The sequence below is a fragment of the Lepisma saccharinum genome, chromosome 30 (genome assembly GCF_977018435.1).
Source record: "Lepisma saccharinum chromosome 30, izLepSacc3.1, whole genome shotgun sequence".
Lineage (NCBI taxonomy): Eukaryota > Metazoa > Arthropoda > Insecta > Zygentoma > Lepismatidae > Lepisma > Lepisma saccharinum.
The window spans coordinates 26797951-26817643 of record NC_139258.1 but is presented as its reverse complement, the minus strand read 5'-3'; the positions used below and the strand labels follow the sequence as shown (position 1 = coordinate 26817643).

Sequence of the window (19693 nt, the reverse complement as noted above, 5' to 3'; positions counted from 1 at the left end):
GCCTGATGATATTTTGGATTCATGATTTAAATAAAAATAAAACAGACTGTTTTTTTCACAGTTAAGTTGCTATATTACAACAATGTAACATTGACAAAATCCATTATATAACAGATTCTTTTTGTTTAAAAATTACTAACCATTGTTATAACTGTATCTTTAGTCAAAATGAAAATAAATGTCTGATGAAAGGAGCGTGTGTTCTCCTGAAACGTCACAAAGAAAAACTGTTTTCTTATGCTTGTAATAACCGTAAACTACAGGAAAATAAAGTGAGCTTTGACTAAGAAAATGAAAACCACATACAGCGATTTAATGTTTTGTAGCTAGGATTGAATATTATTAAAAAAATTAGATTATCAGCTGTGTGTTCTTTCCTTGGAGCTATTTAACCAGATGCATTTCTTTACCAAGTCCATGTCCTCTTAATTCCTGATTAAAGCAATTACCACTTTAACAGTGCCTAATCTACCATGTTAAACGTGGTACCTAGCCCTTTTCCAGCAAATAGAACTCAGCTGCCATAACATTTACTTAATCTGTAAGTCTCCAACAGCTGAAAACAGCTTTACAGAGTCTTGAAAATTACTCTCCTACTGAGTATTCATCATGCAACTGCCAGCATGTAGGGGGTGACCTTCTGTAAAGCATTCAAAAGCCAACTTCTCTTCTCTGCCTTACTGCAAGTCAATGAGATTTTAGCACCTGAACCAACTGCCGATAATTATACCCTGTGGAGTTTTGTTACAGTAGGGTGGGATGTTTATATCTTTTATACAATTTGTATTTTGGGTGCTCTCCACATGTTTGTAAACGTCCTTTCATCTAATCTCATCTATCATCATTCATCCTTGTTGGTGTGATTAGTCAAAATTGACGGGCCTCCCCTATATCATAGTGGTAACGTCTTCTCCTTGTAATCAAGGCATCCCGGTTTCGATACCCAGTGGAGGCACATGGCACAGTGGTTCGGATCCCACTTTAAACTGTAGACCCAGTACCAATTTGCCTTTCTGTGCATAAAGTGGACTTAAAACAATTCAATTCAACAATTCGAAAGTGACAGAAAAGTGACATGCAAGAAAGAAATACAAATATGCATTGGCTTTTCACCAAAAAAACGTAATTTTCTTCGCTTTCTTCTCAGATAACCATTACCCTTAGACTATACTACTTTTCCGGATTCTCTGGAGTAGCGACGTGCAGAGGGGAAAGCTTGTAAGCAGGGCCAGACTGGGTGGGGAATGGTGTGGGATGAAAGCAAGGAAGTGCTGCGCCATGTAACGGCCGTAAAGCAAAATGCTTTCTGCTGCCAATTTCTTCTTTTATTCTTAACAATGGCCAGTGTATTGTTTTACACAAATAACAAATAATATTGCACGTTTATTTGTCTTTTGATGCTACGAAGAACAGAAAAAAATTAAAACAAATTTAAACATACATTTTCAAAAAACATGCAAATAATCACAAACTATGAAACATCATGTATCAAAATGTGTTTTAAACAAGTCTGAAAACATGTTTAAAACACTTGGTTTTAAACGTTTTAAACATTTGTAAAAAAAAGAAGCCATGTGTTTTAAACTTTTCAAACAAGTTGTTCTCGAACACATTCAACACTATGCGGCGCTCTCCTGAATGCAGAGTTCCCATAGACTTGCGAACTGACATGTTTACTACAGAACTACTGGACTGCGAATGAGCAGTCGAGTCGCCCCCTCCCGTGGATGCCCCTCCCCTCCGTGCTTTCATTGGATGAGGTGCACACCCTTCAACATGCACCCAGAATGCGTTCGCGTTCTCTTACTCCAGAGAATCCGGGAAAGGAATATAGTCCACCCGGTCTCTGTGCCAAGCCATCTATCAAACCATGACTGCCAAAAGAAACTTGAAAAATTGCTGACTGTCATAACTGAAATTAGTGTATATAGCCCTTTCACTTCATAAGGAACCAGTAAACTGGAAAGTTTCCTTCCCCACTTCTTTGGTCACGTATACCATGATACAAAAGCTAAGCTGCTAATGGAATTGACAAGGCATGCACACACATAAAATATATAAGTAACTCCTATATGGGAATGTAATAAGGAAGGATTCATGCATTCATTACATGGTTTACACCCTTTTCCTGATGCATTCTGATTGGAATACTATCCATCCATGTTTAGAGGCTCCTGACATCTACATACTTCCATTGTGTAGAGTGAACTGTTCTCGAACATTCAGCACCAGACAACTGTCATGTCACACACTTAACCCGCAGTTACTCATGGGTGAGCGCTGTGCTCACTTTCATTTTCAAATGCTTGTAATTCGAGCTTCGTGGAAGTGTGAGAGCCAAGCTCTCGTCTACCTTCCTTTCCGAGCATGCCCTTCAATAAGATACCACAATCCGAAATATGAGTTTCCACTAATGCTCTCTGAGCCACCTTTGTTTCAGTTGTGTCAGAGGCATGAGAAGATGAGAGCATGGTGCTCACCTACGAGCAACTGTATTATAGTATCCCAGCTACCAAAAATTGCATTATTTGCTGTGGTGAAACAAACAGTAAGCATGCAACACACACAGAATACACTTGTTCAATGAAATCGCGCAAAGTAATTTCCATACATGATTGCACATTCACACATATTCATGTATAAGCACTTGATTATAAATTTTTCAGGGGCTTGGCAAAAAAAAATGTGAGATCCAGGAACATAAAATCTGCATTCCACTACATTGACTTTTTTTCATGATCAGCTAGGTAAAACAGTGCCAGTATGTCATGCCATTGTATACTTCCCCCTCCAAAAAATACTTTGTGTGTGTGTTATTTTCACAGAAACACTGTGCACCATTCTCTTTTAATTTGTTTGGTTTTGTTCGATACTGTGTCATAATTTCAAGAACTTATGTGCTGCAACATATAAAATATTGAACAAGATTGGCCATTATTTTCAGCATTTTAAAGGGAAACTTCACTGGTGAAACAAAAAAAGTCCTACCTTTTTGATAGATGTTGTATAATGGAAGTACTTTTTTATGCTCACCGTAAGGTGAGGGAGCATTTCAATGTTAAATTTGGAAATAACTAGCTCAATCCAAGAACGTAGAATGAGTCTTGTACATAATTACAATTTTCATGGTCCAGGATCCAACCAAAAGATACAAAGGAAAGTCATTTGTATCTCTTTTGTCTTGTTAACACTGGCACCCCACTCGAGAGATATTAATTTTGGATAAGCACACGGAACAGGCTTTGTTAATATAGTCATGGGGGACTAACATCACATCACATCACAAAAGAGTTGAGCAGCAGGATTCATTCATTGCTTAGTATAACAATTGAAGAGTGTGATGTGAGAAAACAATTGAGCAGCAGGATTCATTCAAATTTCTAACTTCTCCAGTAAAATTTGCTTCAAGGAAACTGTATCTGTTACAGATTTAAAACACCAAGTATTACATTATTACTGTATTACAAGTATTACTGTACTAAGAAGAATGTATACACTGCATCCCTTGAACACTGTTCCACTGTAGAAATCTTGGAGTATTGTCACACTTTGATTCTTGGAGTAATGTAATGTATGTCTTCAGCACGAACGACTTCCTCCGGGGAGAGTGTAAGAGTTTTTAAGTCTAATGTTTTTCAAGGTTTGGGTCCAAGACATCCAAATGTCAACCTCACTTCCACATAGTACACCCTAAACTTCATTTTGCAGACCAACGAACACTGCCTTCTGGACCCACGGTCAGTATAATCCTCAATGGGACTCTGTTGTTGTTGTCCATGTTTGTGATTATCCCTTCATCTCCTTCATCTTATCACCATTCATCCCCATCATCGCGATATCCAAAAGTGTCAGAAGAGCGATGTAAAATTAAAGAAATCAATCAAGTTTTGGGGTCCACATACATACACTTCCTCAGAAACTCCTCTTATTAATTACTGCTGGCCTCCGTGGCAGAGTGATTAGCACAGCATGCTAAGGCACCAGGGGTCCCCGGTTCAAATTCCTGCCTGGGCAAGGGTGTTCTTTGTGAGTGTCCCATCATCACATTATCACTCATCCTCATCTTTGTGATTGACCAAAAGTGGCAAGAAATGTGAAGTAAAATAAACCAAATCTTCTTAACCACCCCTAAGGCTGGAATTTTAATACCCAGAAGTCTAGCACCTGGGCGGTAATTTAAAACTCAGAAACATGGTAGATTTGCACGGCATTGTTAAAAATGCTGAATCTTCAGAACCACTAATGCAATTCAATTGAAACTTTCAGCATAAGTAAAGTACATATCCATGGGTTTATCAGAAAGTATAAATACAATAATACAATTAATGTATAATATTGAATAGTCAGCACTCACATTATGTTGGTACTCTGCCTGAGCATCAGTCTCTGTTTCAGCAACAGGTGACAAATCTGTTTCGTCATTAGCACTGTTTTCATTTGATTGTTGAGATTTAGACTTCAGCGTAGTCTAAATCACTTTCCTCACTACCTGACAATAACCAAGAGGATGAATCATTGTCAGTTTCTTCAATAATTTCATGAATTTTGTCGCTCACAAGACCCTTCAATCTGCTGCTCAGCGCCATCCTTTTTTACAAAAAACTACCGCAAACAAGGGACAAACAAAAGTAACTTTCAAAATATTTTCACAAAATGACACTAGATTGCAGTAAAATACAGTCTCACTAGCAAGCAGAAGAAAATTCATTCATAGATGGCACGGAACAGGCATTCATTTAGAGCCATGATGCGGACGTATGGTGTACGTCAAACCACCCATGGTAGAAACGTGTAGGTCAGTATGCTGTACCTCAAACTGGCCTTAGTGGTTAATTACTCTTTAGAGTCTGCAGAAACTCGCACGAACTTCATCTCGTGTTAATTAACTGAAGTGAGATTTGTCAGTGCCCATCAAGACTGCATAACTGTCACCTTATATTATTGTCTCTTGAGGAATTTTGAGTCCAATACTGTGCCTAACCTTCAGGTCACAGATTGTCAAACAGCTGTGCATGCACTTTCATGCATGTAACTTTATGCGAAGTGGGTCATAGAAGTAACTTTTTTCACTGGCAGCAGTGATGACAGGAAATGTGACATTTTGTTTCTCTACCGCACTTGAGTGACCACAGTTGCATGGATCCCCATTACTATGAACATGAAGTTTGCATTTTATTTTTCACTAAATGTTGGTGTTATTTTTACGATAATTTGGTGTTCTTTTTACATGCGTTTTTAGTGTTTCTTCTGTGCATAAGATGTTTACATTGCATTAGTTGTGGAAAATTGAGATAAATTTTAGTTTTAATGACAAAGAGAAATGCATTTAAGGCTTACCTTTGTGAGAAATGACCACATTTCTTGCATTTGGAAACCCATTTCATCTCATCGGCCCTGTTTATTGAAGAATATCACCCAAATTTTTTAACACAATCATATTTCAAAGTTTTCACTCTCACAGAATAAAATTTTCAAAAATTGTTTACTTAAGTTCTATTTTCAGTTTACAATAGCATTGATGGTTTTCTACATATCATAGTAAACGTTCACAGTATTCAGTCGCAACACTTCCTGCACACACACACACACACACACACACACACACACACACATGCACACTTCTAAACAGAATGCATTATTTTTGCCATTCACCCCAATGGAATGATTGCTTCAACAAAGGCTTCCACAGTTCGATGTACTCCTTGTCTCCTTTCCTTCTTTTAGGCTTCTCGAAGCCTTCAAAGACAGAAAGCTGCTGGTTTGTTTCACTCGCTTTACGTTTGTTCTCTTTGCACCTGTTGTGCTGGGCTCCATGGTGGAGTGGTTAGCACATCATGCTACAATGCCAGGGGTCCCAGGTTCGAATCCTGGCCTGGGTATGGATGTTTGTGAGTGCCAATTAATCAGTTTCATCATATCATTCATCCCTCATCTTCGCAAATTAGCCAAAAGTGACACAAAAGCGAAGTAAAATGAAGCAAATCAATCAATCAATCTTTGTGCCTGTGACTTCCATTGTGCTATGTTATTTCACAATTGCAGTGATTACAAGATAATGTATCTGTTCTATCTGATGCATAATGTCTTTCAGGAGCAAACTAATGCATTTACTGCTAGCTTTGGCATGCTGCGAAGTACACCACAAGAAAAACGAAATGCAAGACGATGCAGCCTCAGTGATACTGACTGAAATTTTCCTAAAAATTCTAAAAGAAAAAAGATCCCCCTCTCACCTCAAAACACATACACTCACACCCCTAACCCCTCCCCCCACAACACAACAGCTGTTTCTCCCTGAAAATATTTCCGTTCCTACAAAACTTACCTTCTGGAAAGATCCCCACAGGGAATTCTATTCCAGAACAAGGTCAAAGCAGAGTCAGTCATATTTATGCCAAACTGAAATAAATGAAGCATGACAATCTCTTTTAAATCTAGCTTTCACCAGCTAGACTAGAAATGACATATGTCATAGCACTTCAGGAGTTCTTTTTGAACGAAAGAAGTGTTATCCCAAGTTTATATTGGATATTTTGCAGCTTTTTTTGTTTTAAAGTGTAAAATTCGGTGTTATTCTGAAAAACTGCATTATTCGTGTTATTTCGTGATTCCGAAACATCGAAAACTTGTCTCCTTAACCTACCCAAATAAATGTTAAATACTTTATTTTACTTTCCTCAATATTTCGGTGCTATCGTTAAAACGAAAACTTCACGTCCCTACTCATTACCTGTCTCTCAAGACTGGAGTTCACTACAATCTCCTTCTGATAGATTTTAATCATCCTCAAGATTCTGAGTCACCATCGGTAGAGGCTACAGGTCACCAACGAAAAATAACTAGGGAGTCAGGATGAAGATCACAAGTGTCACAAAACATTGCACTATACCACTGATGGTATGAATTTAGCAGTTTGGTTCCAGTAGCATGTTTTGTTCTCATAAATTACTGCAGTGAAATACCTTATGCATGTCATTATTTTGTGCTGTGCATAGAGTGCAAAGCCTAAGGTGCAACTTAAGGTGAAGAGTGACAGTCTTGCACCAGGTATGCATTTATTTCAATATCATCAGAATGGGCACTGCTAATGAAAAAGAAAAACAAAATATAGCACAAGAGAGTATGAATTTCTCCCCATGTTGCAAGTGGAAGCATTTTTTTAAGTTTATTATTAAGCTAGATACCATGTGTAAAAATATGATGGATAATTACTAGGTCATTCAAATATGACCGGTACTGATTTTTTTTTTACCAAATCTTTTATTCTCAAATACTTATTTGCACATGTCACCCTTCAAAGTACTCCCCTTCAGACTCCATACATTTTTTCCAACTTTCTGGAAGCATCTTAATGCCCTTTTCATAAAAGTTTTTCAGTTGGCTTCGTATCCACTGCCGATGACGGCGTTGTTATCCACAAACCACATGCCTTCCGAGTCTGATTTTAGCCTTCCAAACAGGTAGAAATCATTTGGGGCCAAATCGGGACTGTATGGCGGGTATGGCAGAAGGTTCAGTTTCAATTTGCGAAGGGTTGCCATAGTTGTTTTGGCTGTATGAGGCCGTGCATTGTCTTTAAGGAAGGCTACCTGCTTTCCACGTCTCTTCCGCTTGGATCGGATCTTTTCCTTCACTTCTGTTGTCAGGAGTTCTGAGTAATAAGTTGCAGTGACTGTTCTGGCATCTGTAAGAAAGTCTACATGGATAACCCCCCTGCCAGTCCCAAAAAAAGTCCATCACTTTTCCTACCGAACGGGTCTTCCGTGCCTTCTTGGGTCTGGGAGAACCGACGATCATGCAGTTCATTCTGTCTTTCATTTGCTGTCTTCCCTCTCTGAAGTACTTACACCACTCAAACAATGGGTTTGTGAGACACACACTTCCCCATACTGTTGTTTGAGTTTCTGCAAAATTTCAGATGGCTGGACGTTTTCTCCAACGAGAAATTTGATCACAATGGTTTGTTCCATGCTCTGCGGCACCTTCTGTTCACTCATCACTCTAGCAACACTCAGACATGACTGAGCAGGGTGGGGGTTGTGGCTCTATTCTCCCAAGGAGGCGCAACTGCTGGGCATGAAAAAAAAATTAATCCCGATCATATTTGAATGACCTAGTATTTATAGACTCCCATCTATCAACTTCAAGTTACGTCCAGGCAAATGGAACTTTTGACTTTTCCTAACACAAACAGAATCTTTAACCTTTCCTCTTTCCATTCTCATATGTTTTCTATGCCATCAGAAGTTTGATATACCTAAGAAAATAAGTAAAATAATATATTACCATAAGCATACTGCTAAGTTTTCTTCCCCTCCTACAACCATCCAGCCTCTCTTTCACCAGCTCGCTAAGGGGAGTGAAGTGGCAGTGAAGGAGGAGCAGTGTTGGATCCTCGCTTCTGGCTGGACATGGAAACTGTGTCTCGTGCCCTTAATATTATAACTTCTCTTTTCAAGAAGAGAACAAAATGTTGCACTCCACTGCAGACAGCAGTACACACCTCACAATGATGCTGCATGCTGTGAATAAGGTTATGAACTAGTTCCATTGGTATCCAGGTTCATTTTTGACAGAGAACCCTTTGAAAATCTTGCTGGTTGCTTGGAGAGAGGACAAGGCATTGACCCAGAGTATCCCACATGTACAGTCACGGACACTTCTGGGTTGTAATAATCCCATAGACCTTCAATGAATTTGTTACAACCCAGAAGTGTCCGTGACTGTACATGATAGAACACAGGTCTGGGGGACCTTGAATGTGGTGGTCCAACAAGTACCAATCGACCTGACATGTTTTGTGAGGATGGACATTATCGTTTTGCAAAATGAATTCCTCACTTCTTTCATGTGTATAAGGTCCAACATTATGGTACAGGTTGTTATCCCTGTATGGCTGAGCTATCATAGAGTTAGTTCCATACATTTTCAGAGAGAGATGCCACCCCAACCAAGCATACCTACACCACCATGTCTCTTCATTGAGAATCACTGTTCAGAGAAAATCTTGGCTTATTAGTGAATAGCACCGACTGCCACTGCTCATGGATCCAATTCACATCTGCTCATGCACACTGTAAATGCTTCATTCTGTGATATGGAGTAAGAGGCAATGCTTGAAATGAAAATTTATAGCTGTGGGGATGCTTGATCAAGTTTACGGATAGGGATGTTTGCATGTATCAACATGGAGACAATTCAGTAGGTGGGTTAGTTTCATGAAAATTTCCTTAACTGGAGGATAGCATCTTCCATATTACCCCCACACAATGCTGGTCTCCTGGCATACAGCCCACCTTCAAGTAGTCGTCTGTGAACCATACTTGTTGATACAGGTCGTCCAGTGGCAGCAACAATGTCTACATGCAGTTGGATTGATGTGGCAGACTTGTTCTTTGACCACACAATTCTGGCTCAGTATACCACATCTTGCCAAGTTTCTAGCATTTTTCTTACACAGTCAGTGGGATTGTTTTTCCGCGTATCACTAAGGAACTGCCCTAAGGCCTGCATTATGTCATCAATGGTCTTGAAGTAGTGTCTTTGTACATGATCTTGTAGCTTCCGAACTAACAAGGGAGGTTATCTAAGTGTCCCCCTCCGATTTCCATGAAACTTGGCAGGTGTATAGAGGCGCCCAAAGGAAGAAATACGTTTTTTTTTTGTTTCGGCTAAAAAACTGTTCTAGGGGGCACCCCCATCAAATGTTAAGATGAGGACAAATTGAAGTGGGATCTGACCCCTGTGTTCCCTCCGATTTCCATGAAACTTTACAGGTGTATAGAGGGGCCCAAAGGAAGAAATACGTGTTTTTTTTGTTTTGGCTAAAAAAACTGTTCTAGGCAGCAAAACCCCCTCAAATGTTAAGATGAGGTCAAGTTGAAGTGGGGATCTGTCCCCTGTGTCCCCCTCCGATTTCCATGAAACTTGGCAGGTGTATAGAGGGGACCAAAGGAAGGCAAACGTGTTTTTTTTGTTTCAGCTAAAAATTGTTTTAGGGGGCAAAACCCGCCTCAAATGTCAAGATGAGGACAAATTGACGTGGGGATCTGACCCTTGTGTTCCCCTCAGATTTCCATGAAATTTGGCAGGTGTATAGAGGAACCCTATGCCCCATGTTTCTTCCTATGCCATATTTACGTGGTTTCAGGGTCAGATCCCACTTCAATTTCTCCTCATCTTGACATTTCAGCAAGGGGGGGGGGGTTTGCCCCCTAAAACCTTTTTTTTAGCTGAAACACAAAAACATGTACTTCTTCCTTTGGGCCCCTCTATACACCTACCAAATTACATGGAAATCGGAGTGGGACACAGGGGTCAGATCCCTGCGTCAATTTGTCTTCATCTTGACATTTCAGCAAGGGGGGGGGGGGGGGTTGCCCCCTAAAACCTATTTTTTTTAGCTGAAACACAAAAACATGTACTTCTTCCTTTGGGCCCCTCTATACACCTGCAAAGTTTCATGGAAATCGGAGGGGGACACTTAGATAACCTCCCTTATAAGTCACACTCACAAGAACTCATGTCCAAACTATAGGGGGAGCTTTAGCACTCCCTAATCCCACTACTGAAGCAGTTGCCCCACAGAATTTGCACCATGGCACCTTAAGTTGTAGTGCAGCACAATCGGATGTTTCATCAGAAGCGTTTGCATTTCCAACGAATAGCTGGATGGATTCTCCAGAAAGTTACTGTAATAGTCACTGTACACAGTAACCCTTTGGTACTGTGTGACAAAGGAAAGCAACTTCATAGTCGTAGAGAATGAGAAGCATTACTTTAATGTTGCTGCTTGCTTATTGAAACTTTCGGGGTCTTAGCGAATCAGCATGGCAAACCACTTAACCATATTTGGATATTGAAGTGCCTCATCACCACAAGCTTGCGCAAGTTCTCTGTGACATTTAACAGCATGTCTTTCATGTGCAACATGAATTTGATGAACATGAGAATATTGTTTTAGAGTGCACTACTCAATATGGCTACAGTCAGTGCAGTGCTGCCGCACATGTCAATCTATGGAACTATGACATGTCACGTGTAGAGGCAGTAATAAAACTATTTTCTGAATGCATGATTAATTGTTGCTAGCAGTGACAAACAGTAGAGTTATCGTTTTTTAAAACAATGATCATCGTATATTGGTTATCCAAGACTGATGTTACATGTGGTCAGCTCCACCATATCTCTGTGAGGCAGTTTGTCTTGTCTGGAACCTGTTCCTCCACAACCTGCTGACCACTGAAGGATTGACACAGCCACATTGGCCTGCCTTTGCCCTAGACTCCCAGTGGCATGCCACCACAACTCATCGGACAAATAATGTCTTGTTGCTATATTCGACTGTTTTGACTCCCCAATCTTCTCCTCTGCACTTCACAGGCACACTATTCAACTACAGTACCAACTATTCAACACTATTCAACTACAGTACCAAGTCCACTAAAAGGTAAAGTGTGGCCTCACTATTACAACTGATGCATCACATGCCTTCAGAATTCATTTGACATTCTTCCTGTCCTACTTAGTTCTTCATTTATGATGTGCAATGTTTTGGCAGTATTATGTCCTATATAGCAAGAAAACACTTTTTTTCTAGTGGTGAGTAAAGGTACTATCTAAAGTTTCTTCTCACTTCAATTTTTTAAATTGTTTCACTCGCATAATATTACACGCACACACAGACACACACATAGTGTCAGTGAGAGTGTGATTATTTTGAATAGTATCATAAGTTAAGGCTACTGATAGTTCTTTAAATATGTATATGTGCAACACTCATGGTGATTTCTAAAAGCATATGTTTTACCTCTGTGGTTCCATTTTGTTTAGGCCCAATTATATTTCATGAATATTCAGCAAAGCGCACTAAAATTCTTAAATACTCAAAGAGGTTAGTTGTATGTTTGGCTTTGATTACATATGAAAAAAAGTCAGTTTTCATATGGGCATGAATATTCAACTACAAACAGGAATATTTATATGTAATACACCTAGAATATTTTCTTGTTACAGTTCTAAGGTTTAACTATGAATTGTGAGGAATGTAATAAGATTCCTGCTTGTTAGTTGTTCACTCCGTAAGTTACCTCATTGTTTCTTTCAAGGAGCCGTGAGCCTCGTATTGGATAGTCTAGACGATATACATTGTCTTACTGAAGCACCACTCAAAGACAGAGACTTCCTACAATCAGTGCTTGAAGACCGGCAGCTTCATGCTCTGCTTGAGGTGAGTAATGCATATTTTTTTAAAAAATTTGAAGTTGATTTTTGTTAATTGTCAATTATGTCTCATCATGTTGTATTTGTGCTCTTTTGAGGATTTGATTTTGCATCTAATGAAGATAGGATTAATCATAGTCTCCTGAAAATTAGGAAGGACTGCAAGAGCGGAAAAGGGGGGGGGGGGGGTGCAGCATTTAGTGCTTGTTCATCCTTGAGAAATTAGATGAATCAGCGCCAATGAATTTATGAAAAAGAAAATATTTGAAGACCCTTTATAATGATATAACCCAAATTCAATCACTAAAAGACACTTCTTAAGGTGCTAGGCTGGTTAAGAATTACTTTAGTTTCGGAAGAACCTTTTTCGACAAGATGTGGTTCATGCAAGACGGAGCTCGACCCCATCGGACCATGAGAGTGTTTGACGTCCTGGAGGAGTATTTTGGGGACCGCATTCTGGCTCTGGGATACCCAGAAGCCACTGGAAGGGGACTCGCTTGGCTGCCATATTCCCCGGATCTGAACACATGTGACTCATTTTTATGGGGCTATGTTAAGGACAAGGTGTACAGATAACCCCAAAACCATTGCCGAGCTGAAAACTGCCATTCAGGAGGTCATCGACAGCATCGATGTTTCGACACTTCAGCGGGTCATGCAGAATTTTGCTGTGTCTACGCCACGTCATCGCCAGAGATGGCAGACATATCGAACATGTCATAACCTAAATCCGAATGTCTGTATTGCCATTTACATGTGCAATACAGTTTGTGTACTACATGGTTTGTCACTAATTTCCGTTTTATTTCATATAGTTCATTAATTGTCACCCTGTAGAAACTTTCACCTTGGTAGTTTCAGCCCACAACCATCTATTTCATTTTCATATATAAGGTAGACTAAACTACATTTTCGCATGGAGATGATGACTATGTTCAGTTAAGGTTCAATTTCATTGCATCTTTCACTTTGTGATCCATATTTCAGGGCCTACTACCACAGACAAATTGCGGTTATATATTTGGGTTTCAAGTGCATACAACTCATTTTGCCTGTTTGGACGTTATTTGCTCAAGTTAAGAAGCTCTCAATTCCGAATGCTATCTAGTGTCGTTGGTGTGAACTATTTGTCAGTCTAGCGAAATCCTCTGCCTGCAGCACTCTTGCTCTCGTACATTGCCTTCCATCAATTGCAAATAAGCCTGCAACATCGGTGGTCCACTGTCCACCAAAAGTGCAGATAATGGAAGCCTTTGAAAGTCAATAACGAATTGGCTCCAAGCTGCAGTTACTCCAAATAGTGATTTTAGGGACATTCAGACACATACCATCACTTGAAGGATTGGACACAGTGATATGCATCTACATGTAAGCAACAATTGTCTACATTCTACGTGTTGACTATGTAATACATGCAGACAATGTAGACTATGTAAGCAATAGGGCAATGAGTATGATCTTAACAATGAAATAGAATTAACTTGTGTTTCACCTGTTGAATAAATTTGAAAAGTAACGTATACTCTTGTGTAAAATTACAAAAACAAATCTACTAACTTTCTCATGATTGACTGCCAGCTCCCCTGGTGGAGTGGTTATCACATCATGCTACGATGCCAGGGGTCCCAAGTTTGAATCCCAGATTGGGCATGGATGTTTGTGAGTGTCCATTTACCAATTTCATCATATCATCACTTATCCCCATCTTCGCAAATTAGCCAAAAGTGGCACAAGAAGCAAAGTAAAATAGAGCAAATCAATCTCATGATTGGCTGAATTTTTATCTCATAATTACCACGTGTTTGCTGAGATGTAACTAGGAAAGTCTGCACATAGGACTACTATCTGTGACAAAAATATTGAGCCCTCTGTTTACGTGCTTGTAAAATTGTACTCCGTGGGAGGAAAGAAGTCAAATATATCTAATTGGAAAGCCAGAAGTGTCTGCTTTTAGACAAAAGCAAGAGAAATTGATTTTAGCTCTGTCTGTTCTCTATTCAAACAAAAATATTCGTAAAAGTGTAGTTTTTTTGTGTGTTTTTTATGTAAGTCTAATTCAATTGTGTGTAGCTTCTTGTAAACCAGTCGTAAAAATATGACATTTCTTGTGGTTGAAGCTTGTTTATGTGGAAATATCTCAGCCATATATAATGTTGCTATCATTTGTTGAACAGCCACAATTAATGTTTAATAACAGTGTTGCAATCTTGGTAACGGTTTGTCCAATGGCAATGCAAAGCATATCCAAATGATGAGCATGGAATAAAAATCAAATTTCCATACCTTATCTTTTCATATTCTGCGAATTGAAAACAACAGGCAGAATTGTTTTTCTTGGCAACCGTCTCACGCGTTTTCCTTCTCGTTGCTACGATGAAGTGCGCTTTGTTGCCACATGCCGCCATCAACCCTTTAAACTTGCGTTCAAGCAGCAGCTTTGACACGAAAAGTAAGCCGAAAGTTTTGGTTACAAAGTGAATTGTTGTGCACAGGGGAGCATTGTTCAGATACTGTAATTGACGAATTCAAATTTTCTTTTATCACTCTTGTGTTCCTACCATGAATTATTGCCTGAACTCGCACACATACATACGATCCCTTACATGCATTTTTTCTTTCCTGTTTTCCTTTGTTATGAAGTTGCTATACATCGCAGGCACTTTATTTTTTATAAACAGAGGAGACTGCGAAGCCAGAAGTCACGGGTTCAAATATTGGTTAAGATCTTTTATCGCCTTCATCAAATCGTGCTCTTCGTTGCACTTACTCTGTTGAAATGAGCGACAGATATGGAGAAAATGACGTTCGTTTAAAGATTGGAAAAATGCTAGAAAATGTAACAAAAACTAAAGTATGCAAAGAAAATGTATTTCATTCATAATATGACAAATTGTTTATTCATTATTTAACACTGCTACAATGCTTTGGATTGGACCAATGGAACGTACTTTCAATATTCCCGCAGGCTGTGTAGCGAGGTGGCAACGCTGTGCAAGTCACCTGCAGCCTGCGGCATCTGAGATTGGCCGCATCTCGCCATACGTCATCCGCGCGTTTTCCATATTAGGAGTAGTCAATAATAATTTATATCTGTAGTCATACTTGAGATACACACGTTAAACTTCTGGTTTTGGATCAAATATGTCATATGAACGGCTTTCTACAATTTCATTGAATTTGCAATTATGCATTTCAAGATTGCACATTTGCCTAAAATTTCAATTTTTGAAGAATCTAGTGAAGATCTTAATTTGACTTTTTCCACAAAGGTGCAAAAATAATCAGTCTTTAAGTACAAAAATTCTCAATTTTATATCAATAGTTGATTATGAACTGCATGATGTTAAATTCCTCGTTCTTGCAAAATGGAAGAAAAAACTACACTTTTTAGTGAATGTTTCATTATCATAAGAAAATGCAATGAAGAATAATTTTCAGATGACACTTATTAAAAAAATAGACACTTGAAGCTTTCCAATGAAGTATATTTGACGTTTTTCCACCCACGGAATACAATTTTACAAGCACGTAAACAGAGGGCTCAATATTTTTGTCATGGATAGTAGTGCTTGAAGTGAGGGGTGTGTGGCATCTCCTGCTAGCAAAAGTTTTGCATGGCATCCCCACAGCTGTCTCATTGTCACCATGTTAAACCCAAGCCTCGACCAATCATCCTCCAGCTAAGATTTTCCACTGCCAAGTTCTGCATAGGGCGATAATAGATTTTGATGCCCCCACACCCAATTCACCCCCTCTTCCCAGTTACTTGCGTATGTGCCAACTGGGCAATTTAAGTGGCAAAATAGGGGCGAGAACTTCAAGTAGAATGCAGATGGGAAGCATATTTCGGGAAAATTGCCTGCTGCTAACAGAAAATGAAGTTTTAAGCATAATGCCATAGCAGTATAAAGTAAACAATGAACGCATACAAACAAAACACTCATCTGGAACCTGCAACGTGGTTTTGTGCATGTTTTCCACCTACTTCCCTTTCATTTGGATTAGTTCAGTCAAGTGTTATTTTATAATTGACATTAATCAATACTGAGAATATTTTTATGTTTCTCAATCTCTTTAAGAGTGGGATATAGTAACGTGGAACAAACTTCATGCTATTAAGCCCACCATCGGTGCATGGCGTTCCTTGTCCCATCCCTCCTGTCGAGAAGAAGTTCTTCTTACTCGACTGCATATTGGATACAGTCGTTTAATGCATGGTCACTTGCTGCAAGGGCTGGACCCTCCAATATGTCGTGTTTGTCATGTGGTTTTAAGTATTTTGCATATTCTTGTTGAATGTGCCTATTTTGCTTTCTGCAGACAGATTTTTAATCTTCCCAGCTGTTTGTCATCCGTGTTGGGCGATGACAAGAGTATTTTATCATATGATTTTAGATTTTTGAGAAGAGCAATTCTCTTCCACTGTCTGTGAAGAAGCTTTTAGTATATTCTTATTATTTAATGTGTTTTGTTTGTCTTGTGCAGGTTCTTTTACAACCTTGCACTTTTAATTTTTTCCCACAGGGCTTTTTACACCCCTTGCTTTCAATTATTAAGAATTTTAGATAAGAGGATATTTTCCCGCATACATTGAAGGATGCAAAATGGCCTAATGTGCCTGTGCACCCAACAATTTTAATTCAGTCAGTCATTTCATCAATTTCCAGATGTTCACTGTCCAAAACCAGCCCTCACAAACTTTCAGTTATTAACCTGGTACCTTTCTGCCAAACGAACCACATGATGCAAACATCCCATTGAGGGACAAGGCCTGCTAAGCAACTTTTTGCTGATCAGTACATTGTGTCCCATCGCCGCCTCTTCTCTTGCTTTCGAAACAGACCTTATATACTGTGTCATCACAAATCACATGCAATATCTGTTTGTAAGCAATATGTAGGCTACATACACTGAATCAATAATGAACACTACCTTTAGCTATATAGTGTGATATGCTAACAACTACACCATGGAGTCTGGCTGTTATGAATTTCTCTGTGTTACACTTTCTATCGAATTTCAGATTGATAAATAACTTTATTAATTTTCTGACATTTTCTTAATATCCTCTGTTTGAAGAAGGTGAGGAGATGAGGTGCAAGGGAAAAGGCGGGGGCACTTTACTGCTTGATCTGCTGGTAGAAGTCTACACAAATTTTAGAGAAGTCTGGGACAGTTCTTTTAGAAACAAAATGAGCTGTTCCATTTATATCAATAAGTGCCCGTACCTTCATATGTATGATCATAATATGATTAAGTGCCTTGAGGCATATCCTAAGCGGGGTCGACTCCCAAATAATTGTATTTTACAATGAATTTGATTTTCAAAGGTGTCAAGAAACAAGCTTGCTTTTTGCTTTCATAGATGGCACTTTAGTACTTTTTTTTTATGTTCGAAAATTACCAAAATCCTGAAGGATAATTTGTTATCTGATATGCATTGAGGCATCTTTATCAAATCCTATAGGAACAAATAAGAAATGTAGCTTTTGGTTAATCTGTAGGCAGGAATTTGTATTCAAAATGTGATCTGATGTAAATAAGCATTTACATACAGTATATGGTTTTTGATCAGCTGACAAGTTATTGTGCAACGAGATATAAAAATCACTCTGGTCAGCAATATGCCAATATTGAACTGTAATGCAAAATTTCTGATTATTCTTGTTAATAATGAATTTCTCTTAATGCAATAATAATAATACTAAGACTAAGAAACAATTATAATTCTGCACAAAAACACCAACTGCAGCAAAGAGGAAAGAAACGAAGCCTTGAAACAATAGGGAATCAGACTCTTCAATTAGTTGTATGTATATACACAGAGAAATCCCAATAACGCAAATGCAAAAATTCTTCGTGTATGGTTTTGACTCCCTAAGAGGGTGGCAGTGTTGACTTGGATGAATATTTACACATGATTGCACCCCACTTCCATTACAATTATCCTCATAGTTGTTTTTCTCATCTAACACATACCTCACTTTCTCAACAATGTATTTACCGGTTGACACAGGCAGGTTCTGCATGATGTGTGTCTCGACATTTCTCGACCCTCTCTGTATGTTTTGTTCACTCGGAACATTTTAAGTGTTTCTGACGCATGTTTTTGCAGTTTCGCACAGAATTTGATGACGTAACGTTTTTCATTATTGCCCTACATTTTCCCGTGTCGCGGCATTGTTACATGACCTGTAACATGGAGGGATAACACCCTGGCCTAAGCCAACAGCTCCACCTCCCCCGTATACTCAACATGTCCCGCCAAAGAGTTTTACCACGTCATGTAACATTATGTTATCTCATTACTTCTGATATAGACCTTTTGTGTATTGAGGTCGAGGGTTAACATAATTCCGGATTCCTGATGCAATTCTAATTTTGAGGCCCCTAGTATGTTGTTCATAACGTTTTACAGACAAATCACCATTTCACCACCATTCAACCCTATGCAACGGCCGTAATTTCACTGGTGATAGTTGATACCATCAAACTGCAGGGTGATCAAAAAGAGACGCAACATTATGGGGAAATGTAGTTGATTATTATTTTTACTATATTGTTGATTCTTAGGTGGTAAGTAACAGTGAAAACAAAACTGCGTTAATTGAGGCTGTAAACTGCACAAACAGCTGATTAGGCAAAATTCTTGCACACTAATCTGGAATTGCAAGTAAATATCCAAAACTGTGTTGATGGAATTTCACAGTAAACGTTAAGAGGAGGCTTTGAAACATGATTCACCTTTTCACTTGTGTGAATCTCTCAATGGCAACCACTTCCAGCACTTATTGTAAATATTGTACAATAAATCGTTTCCCCATAAGGTTGTATCTCTTTTCGATCACCCTGTATTTCAAATAATATATTTATCCATTTCAATGCGGGAGTATTGTCAATAATCCGGAAAATGATGAATAATGTTATTTTTAATGCATTTTAGTATTTTATATTCCGTGCTAAAGAGTCAGAAAATTCTAGTTAGCCTTTCCATGAAAAACATGATACCTCCCATATGGATAGAATAACCACATACGTACCGAATACGTATCAGGGCGATGTCACACGTGCACACACACACTGTGTGCTGAGTAAACTAAAAGTAGCTTCTTTCCGGATACAGAGTCCATTTTCAGTTCTGATTGAACATGGATGTCGGTCTCACAGAAATTATTATATTGTGGGTGAAGATAACGTTACCACTTTAATTAAATGAAACCCTCGCTGTCACTCAATTTGGTCGGGAGTGACTGACGTTTGGTACCCTCCAAACGTCGTTTATTACGTTATTTTGTGCATTTTTTGTATTTTATTTCTAGATGTATGTCCCGACACCGACATTTTTTTGTAACAGATTTTGTTTCCTGATTTCGTAACTTGCTGACGAAGAGTTTCCTAGGTTAGCAAAGCACACCACGACGCCAGGGGTCCCGGGTTCGAATTCCGATCCGGGCACAGGTGTTCTTTG

The 19693-nt window shown here is 38.9% G+C and overlaps 1 protein-coding gene across 1 annotated transcript in view; it reads left to right on the top strand.

Moving 5' to 3' along the window:
- LOC145981916 (peripheral plasma membrane protein CASK-like) overlaps positions 1-19693 on the top strand; it is a 902867-nt gene that overhangs the window by 477029 nt on the left and 406145 nt on the right. The window contains exon 10 of the mRNA XM_083115412.1: positions 12108-12229. Within this exon, the coding sequence (XP_082971538.1) occupies positions 12108-12229 (122 nt within the window). The remainder of the gene's footprint in view (positions 1-12107; positions 12230-19693) is intronic.